Source organism: Amphibalanus amphitrite, unplaced genomic scaffold, assembly GCF_019059575.1.
Source record: "Amphibalanus amphitrite isolate SeventyFive unplaced genomic scaffold, NRLGWU_Aamphi_draft 001355F_arrow, whole genome shotgun sequence".
NCBI lineage: Eukaryota > Metazoa > Arthropoda > Thecostraca > Balanomorpha > Balanidae > Amphibalanus > Amphibalanus amphitrite.
Genome location: NW_024882848.1, coordinates 28,050 through 46,673, shown reverse-complemented (window position 1 = coordinate 46,673; position 18,624 = coordinate 28,050). Strand labels below are relative to the sequence as shown.

Here is an 18,624-nt window from a genome sequence, read left to right as displayed (position 1 = left end):
CTCGGAGCCGGTACTCCGACCAACTCCTACTCCGACTCCGTTCCGACTCCGTTAGCCCGCCCGTCACATCAATATCGGCGTTATTGAACCACTCTCGATGACAGGATGGCCATCAAACTGATTTTAGCACCGCTCCGGAATGCATCCGAGTATGGCTTCCTCAACGTCCATGTGAATCGATCTGTCGCTATACGATGAAACGCAGTGGGTTACCAGCCGGTTTCGCCCGTCGACGAAGGCCTAGGAGTGCGTCAGAAGACGTGCCGATATCGACTTTGGTCTCACTGCAGGGCCGGCTCCAATTACAACTGGGCGCAAAATGACCTCAGCAGTCGGCGCGCCCTAAAGCACCATTTAACAAACAAACAAACAAAATTACAACTATAAGACCATGTTGTTGTACCGATCTATTCACGCACAAAGCACACGGCACACGTTGGGTTTCTACATGGCACATGCCGGAACAGCAAGTGAAACACGTAAATCACATGACATAGTAGGATTACCTATTTCCAAGCGCAACAGTTTTTTTTTTTTTGTTGCAATATTTGTAGGTACGTACTGATTAGGTATATGTAGGTATACCTACATACATTTATTACATTTATTTCATTTCATTTACCTATTAATGGAATTGATCACGGGACTAGCCCATTTAAGATCAAAGTCAAACAAAACATAAAATCACAATCACAACACTCTTTAAACCGTCCGTCCTCCGTACCGTTCGCTTTGGGTGTCATGAGGCACTCGGCCACCGTGCTATGCAGAAGACGACATGCTATTGTGACGTGATAGGAGATGGTAGTCAGTATGTTTGCATCTCATCACGCTTGCAGCTTTTGGTCATTGATGATGCAATGCACTTATGAACGACTTACGAGGTCCATTGGATTAGCTTGTGCCCAATTTACTAGGCAAATAAGCAATAAATGCGTACAACAGACGGGCGGAGCAGGATTCTATATTTTATTTTCGTCATCAAATCTCCTCGATCCCTCACCCCCTGCACCCCGCGGCCGGGACACTGGTGCGATGCTACCAGCCGTTCAGGCGGGTCTGGCGGCGCTCGGTGGTTTGCAGTGGCCTCCGCAGAGAGCAGCCGGCGGCGCGCGCGGCGCCCAGCTCTGCGGCCAGCAGCAGCGCGCTGGCCGCGTACCCGTACAGCAGGAACAGGAACGCCGAGCCCACCTGCTGCACGGTGAGCGCCGTGAACCGGCGGCCGGCGCACAGCTCCGGCTGCCGGCGGCACGCCTTCTGCTGCTCGCGCCGCGCCCGCTGCGCCTTCTCCCGCTCCACGTCGGCCATCCACTTGTCGACCAGGCCGAACTGGCGCATCAGCTGCAGCCGGCGGTTCATCTCGGCCGCGTACGGCGTGTTCTTCTGCTGCGCCCAGGCCACGTTGGACGGAAAGAACTGCTCGCGGCCGATGTGCATGTGCGCCGGCGTCACCTGGCCGCGCGTGGCCGCGATCGTGTCGTAGAGCAGACTCTTGGCGCCGGGCGTCTCCTCGAGCAGCGCCAGCCGCCGGCGCGTGGTGGTCAGCTCTCGGAAGGCCTGCGCGTTGTCGCCGCGGATCCAGCGCCGTTTGAGCCGCTGGAACAGCGGCGCCGTCTGCGCGTTCATCCAGTCCGTGTAGGTGCCGTAGCCGGCGTGCGTCACCACGTCGTACTCGTGGTCCACCAGGTCCTGTCGGGAATAAGCACTCACGGTTAGACGTCTTTGGTGCCAATGATGCAAATGTCTTTGGTACGCAGGATGCCACGCAGACATCACTCGTTCGAGAGACGTCAATCGTCATTGTTGTTGCTGGTGATAGCACAGAGCCGAAAAGACGTCACTTATACGGGTAACGTTTCACATTAGTTGTGCTGCTGCTCCGGTTCAGCTAGTGACTTGGGATTCGGAAACTGCTTTTTATGCCCACTTTGTGGTCAAGTGTAAACCTATATATATATTATATAAGTGGTAAGTGATCAATCAAGTGGGGAAAAATGACCGAAAATAAAAGCCGATTATCTCACAATAAGACAATACCGATATTTTTTTTAATATGTTAGCTTTCGAGGCTCTGTCAATGCCTTAATGGTCAAATATTGGAACGTTTCATTTAAAAAAGAGCATAATCGGTTTCATTGAAATGCATGAGCACCGTCGTTATTTTCGTGAGGCTAAATTTATTGGAGACCAACGACTGGGTCAAACTGACCCTGTCTTTTATCATTAAACGTCGTGCCTACACATGACACCTAACACATGTGCCTACATACCGACGTTTTCCTCAGGCGACTAGCAATCTAAGCCATAGGTAAGTAAGTATTGCTGGCTCTAACAATATGATCGGGACATTTGAAACGGCACCATTTATTGATAGCATTTACGCAGTTACATGTCGAATAATACGGTGCAATTACTGCCGCTGAGGTTAGTGCGCTTCACAACCTGACTGCTAACTCCGTGACAGCGTTGAAACCGAGCAAATTTAACTGTCGCAATGTTCCATTGGACCATAAATTATAAGACATAAAGGGAGAGGGACGCTTATTATTGAGTGTTTCCGTGAACATCATGTCGCTATACGTGTCGCCATTTGACACGCTTTATGACTTGTTTCACATGCATGTGAAAGCAGAGGCTTTGCCACCAGGGGGAGGAGTGGGGGGAGGAGGGCGAGCTCCAGACCCTCCAATAATCTCACTACCGTAATGCAGCCTAATACATACTTAAAGGTGTGCATTTTTGGGTCGGATACCCTCCCCCAACCTGAGACAGAGGCGTAGCCCCTGCATGTGAAAGTTTCATACGTCATCCCTTCTCACTTGACAATGGTAGCTCAACTCTCATGAGGGTACTTATATTTTCGCCGCTATCCGTCGCGTTAACCGCGAGTTATTCGTTAAAAAAAAAAAACAGGGAGGCCGTCCGTTTGACTCCCCTCCGCTTATAAGTACGCTAGTTAATTTGGCCGCTCGTTTTTATTTGCCTAATGAGACTCCGAACTCATGGAAGATCGCCATGAAGACATGCGTAATCCGTACACTAAGTATCAGCAAATATTTGACAGTGCTTACCTGGAACGTTTCCGGTGCCCATGAGTCCGGTGGTCGGGTGAGAATCGAGATCAGTTTGGAGGTGTAAGCGGTGCGTGTCACGATACTGGACACCAGCCACGTGCCGACGATCAGGCCGACGGCGAAGCTCATCCTGCCGAGCATCACGCGGCTCCAGTTGATGTCCTGCGCGGTGAGCACGCGGTAGGCGTCCTCGAGTTCGGAGCCCAGCTGCGCCAGCCAGCTGCGCCGGCCGCCCAGCAGCCGCTTGGCGAACAGCACGCTGACGGCAGTCAGCAGCAGGCTGGCCACGATCAGCACCCACACCAGCGGCGACAGCATGCGCGTCAGGTCGCTGCTGACGCCCAGCTGCACCGGCCGAGTGATGATGTTCACGTAGACGAGCGCAAACTCCTGGGCAAAATCGACCACGGTGCGTCGCTTGGCGGTGACGAAGAGGCCGCCGATGGCGAAGTCGGCCTCGCCTCGCGCCACCTCGCCGACCATGCCCTTCCAGACGCCGTCCTCCTCGTGGCCCCAGCTGCCGTCCGGGCCACGCAGGTACAGCGGACGGAAGTTGAGCCGCGAAGCCAGGTTGTCGATCAGCAGTTTAGGAGGCGTATCCAGGGCCGAGACGCACACGCGACCGTTCTGCTGGAGACACTCGAAGAACGGGTTGTAGTTCTCGAACAGGAAGGTGACAGTGCGACCGCCGAGGTCGGCGCGCGTCAGGAGCGCCGAGGCGTTGTTCAGGTACGGCTCTCCGGCTACAGAGTATACTCTCTGCCGCACCAGGGCGCCGTCGTGTCTGCGCTGCGTCACGAAGCGGGTGCCGTTGTCACCGTGCTCCACGCAGCTCGGGTACATCACCTTGCCGAAGAGCGGGAAGCGTAGCGTCTGCTGGCACGAGTCCGCCGGGATCACCACCGTCTCTCCGGCGGCCCAGTGGCTGTGCAGGTGGTTCCGCACGCGCGGCAGACAGCGCGCATCCTGCAGGAAGAGCAGCCGCAGCCCGCGGCGCCGGTCAAACAGAAACCGCACCGCCTCGGCGTCACAGGGAAAACAGGTGACCAGCTGCAGGCCGGACGGCCAGTCGAGCTGGCGCAGCTCGACGTCCAGTGCGTCGGCCGCGCCGCAGCTCAGCACAAGCAGCTCGGAGGAGGAGAGCTTGGCCAGCCGGCGCAGCAGGCGCACCACGGGCGTCATCAGAGGAGGACTGGGACGGGGCCCGGACGCCGGCTCCAGCGCCACTTCCTCGGCCGACCCTAGCGTAACGCCCGGCTCTGCGGAGGGGCCCGGAGTCGGCTCTGTCCACTCGAACTGCTGGGCCGAGGCGAGTCCGGCGACGAGCAGCGCCGGGCCGAGCGCCGACAGCGCCAGGAGCCGCCGACTGTGGCCCATGGCGGCGACGGCGGCCAACCGCGAGTGGCCGGCGGCGGACGACCAACGCGACTTTATACGGCCGGCGCCGGTCCGGCCTCCGCGCTGTCCGCCAGCATCGATCAGACGAAGGGTTGCAGCACTATGTAATGGTACCCATGGATATAGGTACATAAATATGCCGTACGGCTGTTGAGCTGATTACTTCAGCTGCTTTACCTATTTGTCAAACTTTCCTTGATAGGAATTGGCTTATGAATTCAATTTCACTTATGATTAATTACATTTAGCATCAATGTCAAACAATGTCAGCGAGTTTGTACTGTGTATTGAAGTTTTGAGGAAGCAGCAAACGTTCATTATTGTGCCATAAGCCATATTTATTTCTGAACCCTCATCATGAATTACTGGTGAGTTGGAAATGATGTTAAAAAGCTTCGAGAGTTTCAATGGGATAGAATAACAGTGACGTTTTGACGCGGCAAACAGCGTGCCGCGTCGATCACACCATTTTGTGGTAGAGATAAACTCGGTTTCAGATAAAATCTACTCATAAAAGGACACAGCCCACATTGCTGCTTTATTACCACATACCTAGTATTACTAGTATTAGTTATGTCTCATGACTACTTCTGGTCAATAATAAAATCGATGTCCCACGACTGCTTTTAGGTCCCCCTCCCGCATGGGTGCATATCGATTCAGAAGCTTCTTAGTGTTGTAACAGGTTATCGTTCCTCGCCACCAGCTCCAGCCGCCAGACCCTGGAACAATGCCCCTCAGCTTTCCAGCATATACAGGGACTTATTAATGTTATGTAAACGTATTTGGAGACACGACGGTAAATACAACGTCTGCGATTTGCACTTATTTAAGAAATCCGATGAAGAGAGGTCAAATCATCGAAATAGCAGACTACATGTTAACAACATGTTTACTCAGGTAGGTAGGTACACTTTTTAACGATCAGGCATTTAACTTTTAAGACCATCGCTAGTTGTAAACCTTTGATAACCTGCAAAGAGCGACGTATATTCGCGTCTGGAGGCCGGACAAAGCCTCGCCGTGAATTATCCTTACTTAGAAATCACCGAAGTAAACGACTGTGCCGCATGCTGTACCAGTATAACGCCTTTTGGGGCGACTAACGGAGCGAGCGAGAGGGTGGGCCTTGCACGTGCGAAATTGCGAGGGGGTACCTCCAACTGACTTGTGCACGGCACCCTACTCAGGGTATATTAAGTGAAGGGTAGGACGAACTTTGGTAGGAATTTCTAGTATAACTACTAGAAAACCTACTATATGTGGTCGGGACTAGCAAAAAGTTAGTTCTAACTAGAATATGGTAGCGCTTATGGTTGGCAGTCGTGACGCGCACGTGACATTCATTTCTTAAATTTCTTAAATAACAGGTTTTAGGGGCCGATTAGTGCGCAGATACATTCAATTAGCAATTAATAATTGATTACGCAAACATTCAAGATTCTACATCATTCAATTCTAGCCGAAATCACACGGCGCTTCCAGGATTCGAACTCACGACCCTCGGATCCGTAGCCCGATACGCTACCGACTGCGCTACCGAGGACCGCGCGCCGACGATCGGAGAGGCGGATCGCGGGTGCTGGCGTGCAGAGAAATCTTTACCCTGTACGCCGTAGAAGATCGGCTGGGTTTCGTGAAAAATGGTAGAGGAATTGTCGAAAGAAAATTCATCGATCTATCATTTGAGACTAAGAACCATTGATTCCTTCAAAGGTTGACCGAGATATCGCTCGCCGAAAACAGGCCATTTAACATGTAAACCCTATGGGCTGGTAGGAAATGTACGCCGTGGAGCAGCAGTGCTACCAACTAACTTCGGCGGGGGCCGACCCTACTAACCGGTCTCTAGCGATGTGCCAAATTTGGGCACAATCGGCCCAGCCGTTCTCGAGATCTGGAAGCGGCACCCTGCACGTGCGCACGTGCAAAATGGGTCCCAACTGACTTGTGCACGGCACCCTACTAACCGGTCCCTAACCGTGTACCAAATTTGAGCGCAATCGGTCGAGCCGTTCTCGAGATCTGGAAACGACCCCTGCACGTGCGCACGTGCAGCAGCGCCCCAACTCTGGCACATGGATATGCAGTGCCTAGTGGATGCCTACCTACCTACATGCCAACTTTCAGCGCAATCGGCCAAGTAGTTACCGAGATATTGCAACAATTACAAAACGGACACCTCTTCGTTTTGCACGTGGCACGTGCATAAGGGGTCACCTACATGCATCAGGAATAGTCCAATACTTGGTAGAAGGAATGAAGCTACTCTACAAAAATTACCGCGTGTAAATCGGTCAAGTGGTTGCTGAGATATAAGCCTCGCAAACGCGTGACCACGGCCGGCCGGCCGGCCGGTCGGCCGCTCATACTCAGAAATTTCCGTTATTCTAAGGAAAGACTACGCTCGCTTCGCTCGCTCCGTAAAAATATTGCACAACCTCTTTCACTAATTTGCGCGAAAATACCTATTTGGCAGTAGGAATGTTCCGTCACCTAGGTATACTAGCTCTTTTGGAGGCTCATGTCATTGTCTATAGGCAGCTTTTGCCAAATTGTCAGGGAACTCAGATTTGTTTTTCAATAGAAAAACACAATTCTAAAAAGAATAGTGTTTTAACTATTGACAACAAACCTTCGGTTACGTCTAACTGATTTGCCGACGTGGGTCCTTAATACCCTGGGTCCGCACTTAACCCGCGCCCCACTGGGGTCTGCGTATAACACGCCCTACTGGGGGGGGGGGGGGGGCTAGCCCCCCTCCTAACTCCGAAACTACTGGGCCGATCGTCAAAATTCAAACGGCGTCTGATAGCCCCGGAAGAACTGTCGAGCGAAACCTAATTTTATTGACCTCGAGGTCACTGATGACGTCACAGGTCAGGTCAAAGTAAAAATTATTAGCATTTTGGCTTCTTCACGTTTTGGGCTCTGGCCGCCGTCTTACAAGTCAGAGCAGGCTCATTTTTGGTTCACACACTCGTGAACAGATGCTCTAGATACTCTGAGGGTACCAAACTTGTACTTTGATTTTCAGGTCAAGGTCAGGTCATCACAGGTCACGAAAATATTATATCATCCGTCGGTCACGTGACACATGTTTTATGGTCCATTTAGGCCAAACATTTCGAATTTGATGTCGTCTGTGTCATGCGAGATCATTTTGAGTCAAATTTAGCTTAGGTCAGGTCACTCTCAGGTCAAAAAAGGTTAAATTTTGAAGTTAAAACTTTTCAACAAAAAAGGTGTCTATTCGATGCAGTTTGAGCTCAGGAACACGATGGTGCTATTTATGTTGGCGTACGATGTGCAATTCGTGCTGAAAAATTGATTTGAAAAATTAATAATTGTTAATTTTTTGCAATAATGCGTATAACTTGGCCATTTTTGAAGATATTTAGCTAAAACTTGCTAGAGGTAGTCATAATAATGCGTTCTATCACATATATTCCGGTTTTTTCGAAAAGTCAAAAACTTTTTGAAAAAATGTAAAAATATAAATTTGGAATTTTATTATTTAATATTTTCAAAATTTTCAAAATTTCGAAAATCCGTGATAGCAGTTTGATAGCGCAGTCTATTCTGAGTCCTCTCATGCAAAGAAATTGGATCTAGCTTAAAAACTGAGCTCTTGGGAGCGATTGCCGTGGTTCAATGTTTTGCGTCGAAATCGACCGAACATGTCGTCACTCTGACGTCATTTCCGGCCGACCTATGGTAGGTATGAAGTTCAAATTTTGACACAAGGTGTCAAATTGATGCAGCCGAAGGTACTGAAAGTTATGCGTCGATACGTCAAGCGGTTTGGAAGTTATTGCAGAAAAACGGGAGGGGGGGCTATAAATAGCCCCCCAGTGGGGCGCGGGTTAACAATGATAATTTGTCTGCATTTAAGTGCACGTTGAGTACCTACTTCTAGAAGCTCTTCTTTGGGGGAAAGCTGAAATGTAGGCATTCAAATGAAACGCCTGCGAGGGTTTTCCTCACATGCCCTGCGGTACAGCATAACTTCAGGCGCTCACTACTACTACCTATGTATTTCAGACCCCGTGAGACCCTGTTTTTCGGCGATAATTTCTTCAGTTTTTGTCTAATTGGCTTGAAAATTTGACATTGGACATTTCAACTCAAGCGCCAATTTTCATCAATATGGTCTCTTAACAAAATGTCAATATTTAGAGCACTTGTCATTGGCTCGTAATGCTAATTAGATTTTGCACCCGGATAGAGGCTCGTTCGCTACCGCAGCGGATTGGATGGGAGCGCTGGCCAATCACGTTGCGCCGGGCCCAACTAAGCTCCGCCCACTGGCCGTGACCGCGCTGGGTCTATGCAGGCTCAGTCGGCGGCAGCACCGCGGAGAGGTCGCACGGGGGCCGTGCACTGGAAACATACATGGAATCGACAGGAAGTGGCTGAGCGAAAGCTTGCTCTTCATTTGGGGGAGTTGGTAACCGCTTCTCTCTTTTTGGTATATCAATACCGATCCAGCTCAGAATATGAAGAATAATCAAAATAAGGATATTAACCTCACCAGAACCAACATTAAATAGGGAGCTGACTGCTGAGTCATGCACTATCTGAATATCTGAATGAATGCACATTCTGGCGCTTACCTCATGGTCAGGTCGTGCCACTATTCTGTCACCTATGACATCATGCGAAGCCTCTGCACTACTCGAAAATATCGATGTGGCTGGCTGCGTCAATTGCTGTTTCTGAAGACGCTGTTATACCTAACTATGCAGAAAAAAAAACAGAGTAGGATTATTAGTCGCGAGCACTTCCGATTGCGTCAGACATCGCTCCACGAGCTGTGTTCGTTATTCAGGAAGCATTGAGAAGGGAGCAGAAATGTGATGTTGCGATTTATTGCGCATGGTAGAAAATAGAAATGTGATATCAGAATAAGGGAAACAAGCGCATAGGCTAGTAAAGAAATGGCGTCTTTTTGTGAAACTGAAGTAACATTTCAAGCTCTCTAATAGTGAGGCGGTAGGGTACTTGCTTACAGGTATCTTAATTATTTGCAGTTCAACACGAAAGCCTGGGGTCAAGTCAGTCCGCTGACCTCAATCTAGCCAATTATAAAATGGGCTAGTTCTGAAGGTGTTCAATCACATGAATCCATCTCAAGCATACGCATAAGCATAATATATTTCATATTTTAACCACACTTCTTAAATGCTACGGTTTAACTGTTTACCATGTCTTGCAAATTTGACGTAGGCTGACCGACGTCTTGCATCAGTTCACAGTCAGTTGACATCAACGGCCTTTTTTAATGACGTTCAATCAAGCAAAAATGCAGTCACTAGCCCTGAACTTAGTATTAAAGTATATATATCTTTATTGATTGACAAGGTGCAGGTTAATTTGCGATAAATGCAATACCGAAGGCTAGTGCGCTTATAACGAGCGCTAGTTTCTGCTGTATCGTTATTACTGCAACGGCAACCGCAAGGCAGCCACGTCCAATGCGAGCCGCCCCGGTCCGGCATACGGCCTTGGGTGCGGCGGCTACTGCCCCGTCGGCTCCACGCATCCGACTGACCGGCCAAGGTCACCGCTCCGTCCGCCGGGAGGGCGGAGCTTAATGATCACGTGCCTGTGACGTCACGCCTAGGTACGGATAGCCTCTACTCCACTGTCGGATTTACGGAGCTGATTTTAACATTACGAGGCAACGACAAGTACCCTAACAATTGATATTTTGTAAAGAGACCATATTAGCGAAAATTGGCGCTTGAGCTGAAATGTGCTGTGCGAAAATTTGAAGCCAATTGGATAAATATTAAATAAATTATCGCCGAAAAACAGGGTCTCATGGGTCTGAAATGCATAGTAGTGACACCTAGCGGCAGGATGACCAGACTGCGAGTGGGGAGTTTGGCTATGGCGCTACCGGATAGGTCGCGGTTACATTAGCTGTCTCATTCGCGACCGGGGAGCCGTAACATATCCTTCACTTTGAGAAATGCTCAGCATCAGAGGTTGTTTTTCCATAAAGGTGACGACCGTCGATAATCGTTGTGCTGTTGTAGCAAGACCGCCAACATAAAGGTCAACACGACTCTTCTGTCGACCTGCAAGAACCCGGTCAGCTAATTTCCATAGGACAAGTATGCATAATCGAGAGGCGTCTGAGTTGTCAAGATAGCATGGCCATAGCCCCCGCATGAAATGACAAATGCTTTGGTCATGCTTTGGATGATGATTGTTTTGTTTTTAGAGGGCTAGACTGCATTTATTATGCTTATTTATCGTCGCTGGGCTTCCCAAATGACAAGAGCTAAGAATTAATGACATGAGCACATAATGACAATGATATAATGCATAGACCTCTGTATCGAGTCGGACGCGTACTTTCTGAGATACAAAAAAGGGATGTGCACGAGCGCACGTACATCGGCACCTCAAAATTGGGACATGCGTTATTGACAAGTGTGTTATACTTAGCTGTGTTCCAAATCGACACTCATTCGGCCTAGCCGTTCCCGAGATACTGTCACACCATTTTCATAAACATCTCTCACGCGCCACGTGCAGGTGCTCCCTCATCACCCAGCATCGGTTCGGCGGATGGTGCCCATCAATTTCAATGAATGGGGCTATGCGGCAGCGAAAAGAGGGACGTCGTAGGTAAACTGACTTTCGAGCTATGTATAAGCGTTTACTTTTAGGACCGTTGTGGTCATGGCCAGATTTTCAGTGTTCAGTCCAGTAGGTATACAGAGGTCTATGCATAATGACAAAAGACATGACAAGAGCTAAGATTAATAGCAAAGTTCTAGATGCCACAAAACACACGATTATGGTTTCAGAAGGGTGCTTCATTAAGCGTTCATTTACGCTTTACACTTCAAGCCTCTTGCGTGAGGTCACCTGAATTGTATGTCCGCCTTTTATCAACATTGGAACGTGACACACACAGTTGACTTGTCTGAAATTATTAAAACTACCACTACGACATGCGTGCAAAGCTATTCAAATTGAGCTTGAAGCTATTAAAAATGAGCTCGCAGTATTACGGAGAATCACGCCAGATGTGCAGTGTCTTCGAAACTACAGATCCGTTCCGCGCCACCGCCACACAAGCGAACTTATTCTGGTCGTAGGTACTTTTTGAGACAGCGAGCCAGGCGTCCAAATGCATACAGCTTCACACTTATTATCCATGCCAGAACTTATTAATCATTCTGCCGGCAGCTTGCATTCAGTTCACGGGTACCGCACTGGTTGTTTGCTTTACTAGAATAAAGTGCGGCCCCTTACCGATGTCATGTACAACCCAGCGCTATTTATGAATGCTTCAGCAGCAATTCAAAGTGCGCGGTTTTCGCTGAAACACCAAGGCAGTGTCTAATAACGAAATTTTACACATTTAGCGAGTCAATGTCGATAGCAGACCGGTGAAATGCTATCACGAAGACAGCGCTAAACCGACAAAACCATTATCAGAGCCTCATCTGATGATCCAATCAAGTAGAGTAGCTAATTCTTCTTCACCGTCGAAGGACATTTAACTTTTCCTGAAAGTGAGGCAGGCTCGCCCACTAATTGAACAGGACCTGCGATACACATCACAGCCGACGAAACTCAGGGAGCGATTTAGTTTCATCAATAGTGTATTCGAAAACCAGCGCAACGTGCAGCTACCTGCGTAACAAAAATCAAACTGTAAATTCTCGAGATTTATTGGCGGCGAATTGAGAAGCAGCTGTCCCGATCCCATTGCATGATACAATGGATGGTTGCTAGATAGTATTAACAATGCAAGTTTCAAATAGGTCTCGTTTCACTGCAGGCCCCGGAACGATGTTGCAATTCCAGACAAATACAACGAACTGAAGGTACCCATCCGATAGCGAGATACGGTATGCATATAAAGTGCACAACTGCACAACCTAACTGTCTATACACGCTGAATAAACAAACTTAACGGTGCCATGTGTGCAAAAAACGGCATGCCAGTTCCAGCATACAATAAACAAAGGCTAGTAACTGCCCTCCCACAGACTCGCTCCATGCGGGCAAAGGTCTGCAAACAGCCAATAAGACCGTTACCTATGAATGGGGGTCTTCCTGGGCGCCAAAGGCCACATCACTGACAATCGAGCGGGCTGAGCCCCGAAGGTCAGGAACATTCCATTGGCCATCACCACGCCAGGCACATCAGCACACCCATAGCCCAATCACCGCTAATGGAATGACTCAAACCTGTCGTCCGTCTTTTGTAACAAACAACGGACAACATACGCAGCCGTATTAGCCTCTAAACACGCTCAGTTTGCACTAGGTAGAGGCCTCAGGCCACACTGTCCAGTGTTCAAGCAGAATAATATTTCATTTAGTTAGTATTGGCAGTATATCCAATACTGTATACAACAGACAGCAGCCCACATTCGTTTAGATTAACCATCAAACTGAGGTGACAAAACGCCGTCAAATTCACATGACAGCGCCCCAACCGGGCATCGGTCCTTCTCTTTCTCGGAACATCTAATGATGCCCGCACAAGGTGTGCCATCCGACCAGGAACACCGTGCTCCAGCAGCCAGGAACGCTGAGCTCCAGCAGGCAGGAACGCCGTGCCAGGCCACGCCCGGCCCACAATACCAGTCATCCTAGCCAGAAACACCTCGCTCCAGTCACCTTCCCACACTCCAACAGTCGTCCTGGATCACCGATCGTCTTCGCAATAGACTGCAAAACTTGTTCTCGCCAGGCCGGGCTATCCTGACGTCCTTTTCCTCACCCTTTCCCTGTCCTCAGCGAACTGCTGTCCCTATTTTCACCGACCCGCAGCTGGGCTTTCACAGTCCCGGGCACTCACCAGTCCTCCCACTAGTCCTCGCCCGGAGGGACCGAGTCCTCGAGCCGTTTGATGAACTTGACGCGCAGCTCTGTCACGGGATCGCCCCGCAGCTGGTCCTGCACGAACCAGCTGGATACCTCCAGGTGCACCTGTGAAACAGGAGGGGGGGGGGGGCGCCAAACACCGCTGTAATCAGCAGTCACTTCACAGAGAAGGATACCTCCAGGTGCACCTGTGAAACAGGAGGGGCGCCAAACACCGCTGTAGTCGGCAGTCACTTCACAGAAAAGGATACCTCCAGGTGCACCTGTGAAACAGGGGGGGGGGGGGGGCGCCAAACACCGCTGTAGTCGGCAGTCACTTCACAGAGAAGGATACCTCCAGGTGCACCTGTGAAACAGGAGGGGCGCCAAACACCGCTGTAATCAGCAGTCACTTCACAGGGAACTGCGAACCCCGGGAAAAGGGTGGGAGTTTGAGGACAACAAATGTTTAGAGCGGGGACAAGGATATCCTGTGCCTCGCATCTGAGCAAACATAATATTTATTTTTTGTTTCTTTTATCCTTGTAGTTAAGCAGAGGCTACGACCGCGATTTTCAGCACATATTTTTAGCAGAAATCAACGCAGAAGACAAAAAGCACATACATGAGCTACGAGCACCAGAACTGCCACTCTGCGGCCAAATCATCGCTCCCACACACGCATAAACAAACACACCAGAAATACTAATCGTAGTCGACGTCAGCTAACGGCACGGCGTGGAATAATATTCCGTCGATAGTGATACGCATATCCCACTACGGTACACCATCGTCAATAACGATTCGGCGAGCAGACATGGCAGGAGCTGTGTCATACAGTAATTACCTCGTTAGCTGGGTGGAAATTAGGCGTAAATTATACATCGAGTGATCATGACCCGGCACTGGTCACATGAAAGGGTAGGTACTGAGCTAGACAGCAAGCAAATGCGTAAACAATGTCTGAATAGTGAGCCGTCACAGTAAGCCTGTTGCTGATTGAAAAGCATAATTTAGCTAGTGATTACTAATAACAGGTGCCGAGTGCCGCAATACATAATACCACACTGGCAATGGTAAACCTAAATTGTTCGCACACTGCCTGGAACCACGAGGACTTACCACATGGAGGCGAAAAGAAAGACAAAAAATAACTGATTCTTGAGAAGACAATAATTTGTAGATTTTCGTGCTAAATCTTCAGCGCTTTGCAAATTTGCCAGGATAGATCATTTTAGATCTCGAAGATATCTCAGTTTTATCTGTCAATTCCCAAACAGCCTGGTCACGCATATTTCTACCTTCCAAACGTGCTACAAAAGCGGGATGGCAAAAAACACTACGTCTCTCTCCACTCCCTTCTCCCTCCCTCCCTCTCTCCCTCCCTCTTCCCGCGTCTCACCATTTCGCAGGCTCCGCGCACCATGCCCGGCAGAATGGCCGAGTATCTCATGTTGCTGCACGTGTCGGGCAGTTCGACAAACTCCGTCAGCGGGTTGGTGTCGATCATCAGCGAGAACTCGTCACCCGCCGGCGCCCAGTTGGCGATACTCGGAGAGATGCCCAGGTACATACGGAACGCCGCCTGTGGTGGGGTGGATGGGTGGGTGAGACGACTCTCGTGGAAATTACGGCATTTTAGAGTGTCCGACAATGTCAGGCGGAGATGAAAGTTATTTGCACCTATGTCGTCCAATAAATACACTAAATGTTATCAAATATTCAAAAGAGAATGGGAGAAGGGTAAGTAATGCACATTGCACATACAGTATCGAGCGTATGAAGATCTTTAAAGAAGCTTCGCAATGAAGAAGTTTTCAAATAGTTTGTAAGAAGCAGCCATACTGTCTCGCATTGGGAACACATCGTAACAGAATATTTCCTATCGCACATTGAGGTCCGTTCACACGAGGAGCCATCACCATCGATCACAGGCTGCACATAACGTTGGCTAGTGAAATGTCGCCGCCAGGGCTTCCACAGCAGAAGCTGGACAAAGAACAGTGTAAGTAGCGTAGTGCGGCACAGCCTACATTCAGGCGCCAACCGCTGCTGCCATCTAGCGTTCGGGATCGAAACTAAGGGAACTGGCGCTGCTCTCCACAAGTAGCCGAATGACCGAAAAGAGCATTTAAATATCGACGGTTAACACAACCAAAGGCGACTTCGTAATACGAAGATGCTAACCAGGGATTCTCAAACGTACACGATACTCGACTGCATTCGACGGTTATTCAGCAATCCGCAGTGAGAGGTTATTGGCTATTCTTAGTCTTTCAAAAGACGGTCAAATCTAAGGGCGGTCATCTACTGATGTGAAGTGGTGCCGAGCAGACAGTAAGGCAGGTCACCTCCAGTGGACTGTAGATTCACCGTGAAACTCTGTTACGATTCATAAGCATCGTAGTATAATCAAACTGCCCACATATTTTTCCTCCAATTAGGATTGATCGACGCGTCTGTCACAAAATACACAGGTTTCCGCGGTATGCAGCGCTCGGGCCGATTCCAGCCTCAGCCAACAGACTCGCTGACAGTGGTGTCCGGCGACATTTCGCAATGCAGCCGGTAATAGCGGGACAGATCCCCGGGGGAGGGAAGGGTGCAAACATACACCGTGTCCCGCGGGAAGTGCCGATATCAGCTAATACCGTGTGTAATACACCCGACAAAGCGGGGCGACATAACAACCAGGCAGTACAGGTCGATAATCGTACAGACTTCGAATGGCCGACCAAATGTAACGACTTCACGAATACACAATGGAGCAGCGCATAGTAACAATGAGTGGCGACTGACACCCCAGTAAGCCTCACACCGTAGTGCACTGTTATGCCACCTTACGTGAACACGTTACGTTACGTCGGTTTGCCTGTGTGAGCAGCGGTGACAGGCGAATCTGTAGGCCTGAGCTGTCTGTCTGCCTGTATGTGTGACGAGTGTGGCGCACCAGCAGTTAGCTAGCCTGCCTGTCTGTTCGTCTGCCTGCCTGGTGGTGTGACCAGTCCTGCATACCTGCAGTTTGTCGGCCGTCTCCCGCAGGTCGTAGCACTTGTCGGCACTGCTGCGCGCGATAAAGTCCTCCACTAGGCGCACGCCGATGTTGTAGCCCATCCGGTCCAAGTGCTTGTTGACGTCCTCCACACTCTCCAAATCGTTCAGCAGCTGCACTACCAGCGCCCCGTACGTGAGCGTGAACAGCTCAGAGTTCTGTCAAACAGGCGAGCCAGATTAACAGAGCTGGAGCTGACCAGCGAACAGAAACAGGTCAGTGTTCTGAGATAGGGTATAATCAGGTCACTGTGCACGAATTGGAGGCTAAATACAGTGTACATGTTCCTGTCCTGACAAGTTTCCAAAATTCAGGCAACCCATCGAGCCAGCACCATTGGCGAATAAGCTAGGCCAGTGACATATTGTTTTTTTATGAACACAATGCTGCATAACTATGAACATTCTCTAAAAGACATTGGGAGAAGACCCTTACCAATAACCATATTGTGGCAATCATAGAGATCTTATATTATAAGATCTCTATGGTGGCAATACCATGCATCAATGTGAATATTCATCTTGTGAAGATTGATCTAGTCAGGATTGATAAGTCCTTTTTTAATGACAACTGAATGCCAATCTTGCAAAAAAAAAAAAAAAAAAATACAGTGTGTTGTAAAAATATGAAAGGGATTTTCACATACAACTTAGGTTCCAAGACTGACATACATGAAAAGCATGCCAATTTCCTTCTTATTTCGTTTGAAAATAGCTGTTCCCAAATGATTTTAAGCAAAACAACATGCAGACATTCAGATCTTTTATGACAACAGACACATAACATTAATGACTACATCACTTTCAGCCCTAAACAGTTCACCTACATACTTGATGTTTCACTTACCACTTTCTTTGGATCTACTGATCTGTTCATGACTTCCACTTCTTAGCCTGGAAGCGAGAAGGGAGCAAAGTTAACATTATTTACAGCTTTGGCAGGGGATCACAAGTCACACAATGTGCTAGATGTTTTGTTTAAGATGTTCATCATTTTTACTTTGCATCTTTGAATTGAAATGAGCTAGCATGACAACATGAAATGTACCACAGATAACAGTAGTACTGGATTGGAAACAGGATTCCGGCGGCTGCAGTAAGAGGCCGAAAACAGAACCAAATATTTCGTGCCCAGACTTCGATATCTCCTCTCACAGGCAACAAACAAGATTAGTTTATGCGATTGTGAATGAAACTTATAAAGAAGCAATCTAGCCGTGCTCGTGTTTATTGTTGCATTTTTGCATAATGGCAACTTATTTTACTAAACGTTGCTGGTTGCAATTTCCTCACCGTGGTGAGGGAACGTATGCCACTGATTTGATTATGATTTCTCACTCTCATCAACAAAAAGTACTTGTACATGGGAGTTCCGTATGTATGTATGTATGTATGTATGTATGTATGTGACGCGTCAGTCACACTTGGCGGGCTATTGCTCCGGAACGGTGCGGGCTACGGGGGTGAAATTTTGGGCGCAAGTCGGACGCGTGCATCTGTTTGTCGTATCAACTTTTCGAGGGGGTGCGCTCGCCGGTTTGCACGTGGCGGGCGCATCTTTGCGGCATTTTGGGCCGCGGCCGGCGCCGATCAGACGGCACGCGCATTATCCTCAGTTTCTTCGCTTGCAAAACCATGAGCGGAAACATCACTGGGGGTCACTGACCTTTGGCAATGAATACCGGAACAGAGCACCGCCGGCCAGGAGGAGACGCCAAATTTATTCTGGCCATAACTCGGCCGCTACTGGGCCGATTTTATTGAAAATCAAATATTCCAATTTTTCAAATGTGATTGCCTCGGCTAAGCCAGAACCCGATGATGTCGTAAGACGAAAGCTCGTTCTATATTTTCGGCCTCATTTTGTTATTTAAAAATACATCTTACTGCCATGTTACTGGTCAATTTCATCACCATATTTAATTATTTGATCATGGCAAAACCGACCATTCAATACATTATTGAAAATCGATTCATTACGCTGCGCGTAATGCTGTCCCTCTAGTTTGATTATGATTTCTCACTCTCATCAACAAAAAGTACTTGTACATGGGAGTTTGATCTCTTTATTTACATGCTAATCGACACCAGTCCTGTCACAACGAACCATCCAAACGTCACAATTCAAACAAACGTCACAAAACACCCCTTCAAGTGTCACTTTGCTTCGCCTGCCCTCCCAATTTCATCAGCAACCTTACTTCCCCGCCTTACATCTTCTTGACCCTGCTGAGCTTTGGCCTCTTGTCGCTCCTCGATC

At 48.9% G+C, this 18,624-nt stretch overlaps 2 protein-coding genes across 5 annotated transcripts in view; both read right to left on the bottom strand.

The window, feature by feature from the left end:
- Window positions 1-394: 394 nt before the first annotated feature.
- LOC122372393 (probable glutamate receptor) lies at window positions 395-4,529 on the bottom strand. The gene is made up of 2 exons (XM_043349526.1): window positions 3,072-4,529; window positions 395-1,689 (listed from the first exon to the last, which is right to left on the bottom strand). The coding sequence occupies exons 1-2, from the start codon at window positions 4,449-4,451 to the stop codon at window positions 1,039-1,041; spliced, it is 2,031 nt and encodes a 676-aa protein (XP_043205461.1). The 5' UTR covers window positions 4,452-4,529; the 3' UTR covers window positions 395-1,038.
- Window positions 4,530-12,082: 7,553 nt separating this feature from the next.
- LOC122372391 (trafficking protein particle complex subunit 3-like) overlaps window positions 12,083-18,624 on the bottom strand; it is a 17,221-nt gene continuing 10,679 nt past the window's right edge. For 3 of the 4 annotated variants that reach the window (XM_043349521.1, XM_043349522.1, XM_043349523.1), the window contains 4 exons: window positions 17,212-17,258; window positions 16,329-16,523; window positions 14,716-14,898; window positions 12,083-13,439 (listed from right to left, as the gene is read on the bottom strand). In XM_043349521.1, the coding sequence (XP_043205456.1) occupies window positions 13,320-13,439; window positions 14,716-14,898; window positions 16,329-16,523; window positions 17,212-17,241 (528 nt within the window). In that variant the 5' untranslated portion in view covers window positions 17,242-17,258 and the 3' untranslated portion in view covers window positions 12,083-13,319. Of the gene's footprint in view, window positions 13,440-13,612; window positions 13,681-14,715; window positions 14,899-16,328; window positions 16,524-17,211; window positions 17,259-18,624 lie in introns of those variants that run through there. The other variant, XM_043349524.1, reaches the window with a different exon arrangement.

Bases quoted from the DNA above. Each gene is read 5' to 3' on its own strand.
- LOC122372393 (XM_043349526.1), bottom strand. From the start codon at position 4,451: ATGGGCCACAGTCGGCGGCTCCTGGCGCTGTCGGCGCTCGGCCCGGCG. The intron at 1,690-3,071 runs GTAAGCACTGTC...TATTCCCGACAG, and splicing joins GGGCACCGGAAACGTTCCAG to GACCTGGTGGACCACGAGTA.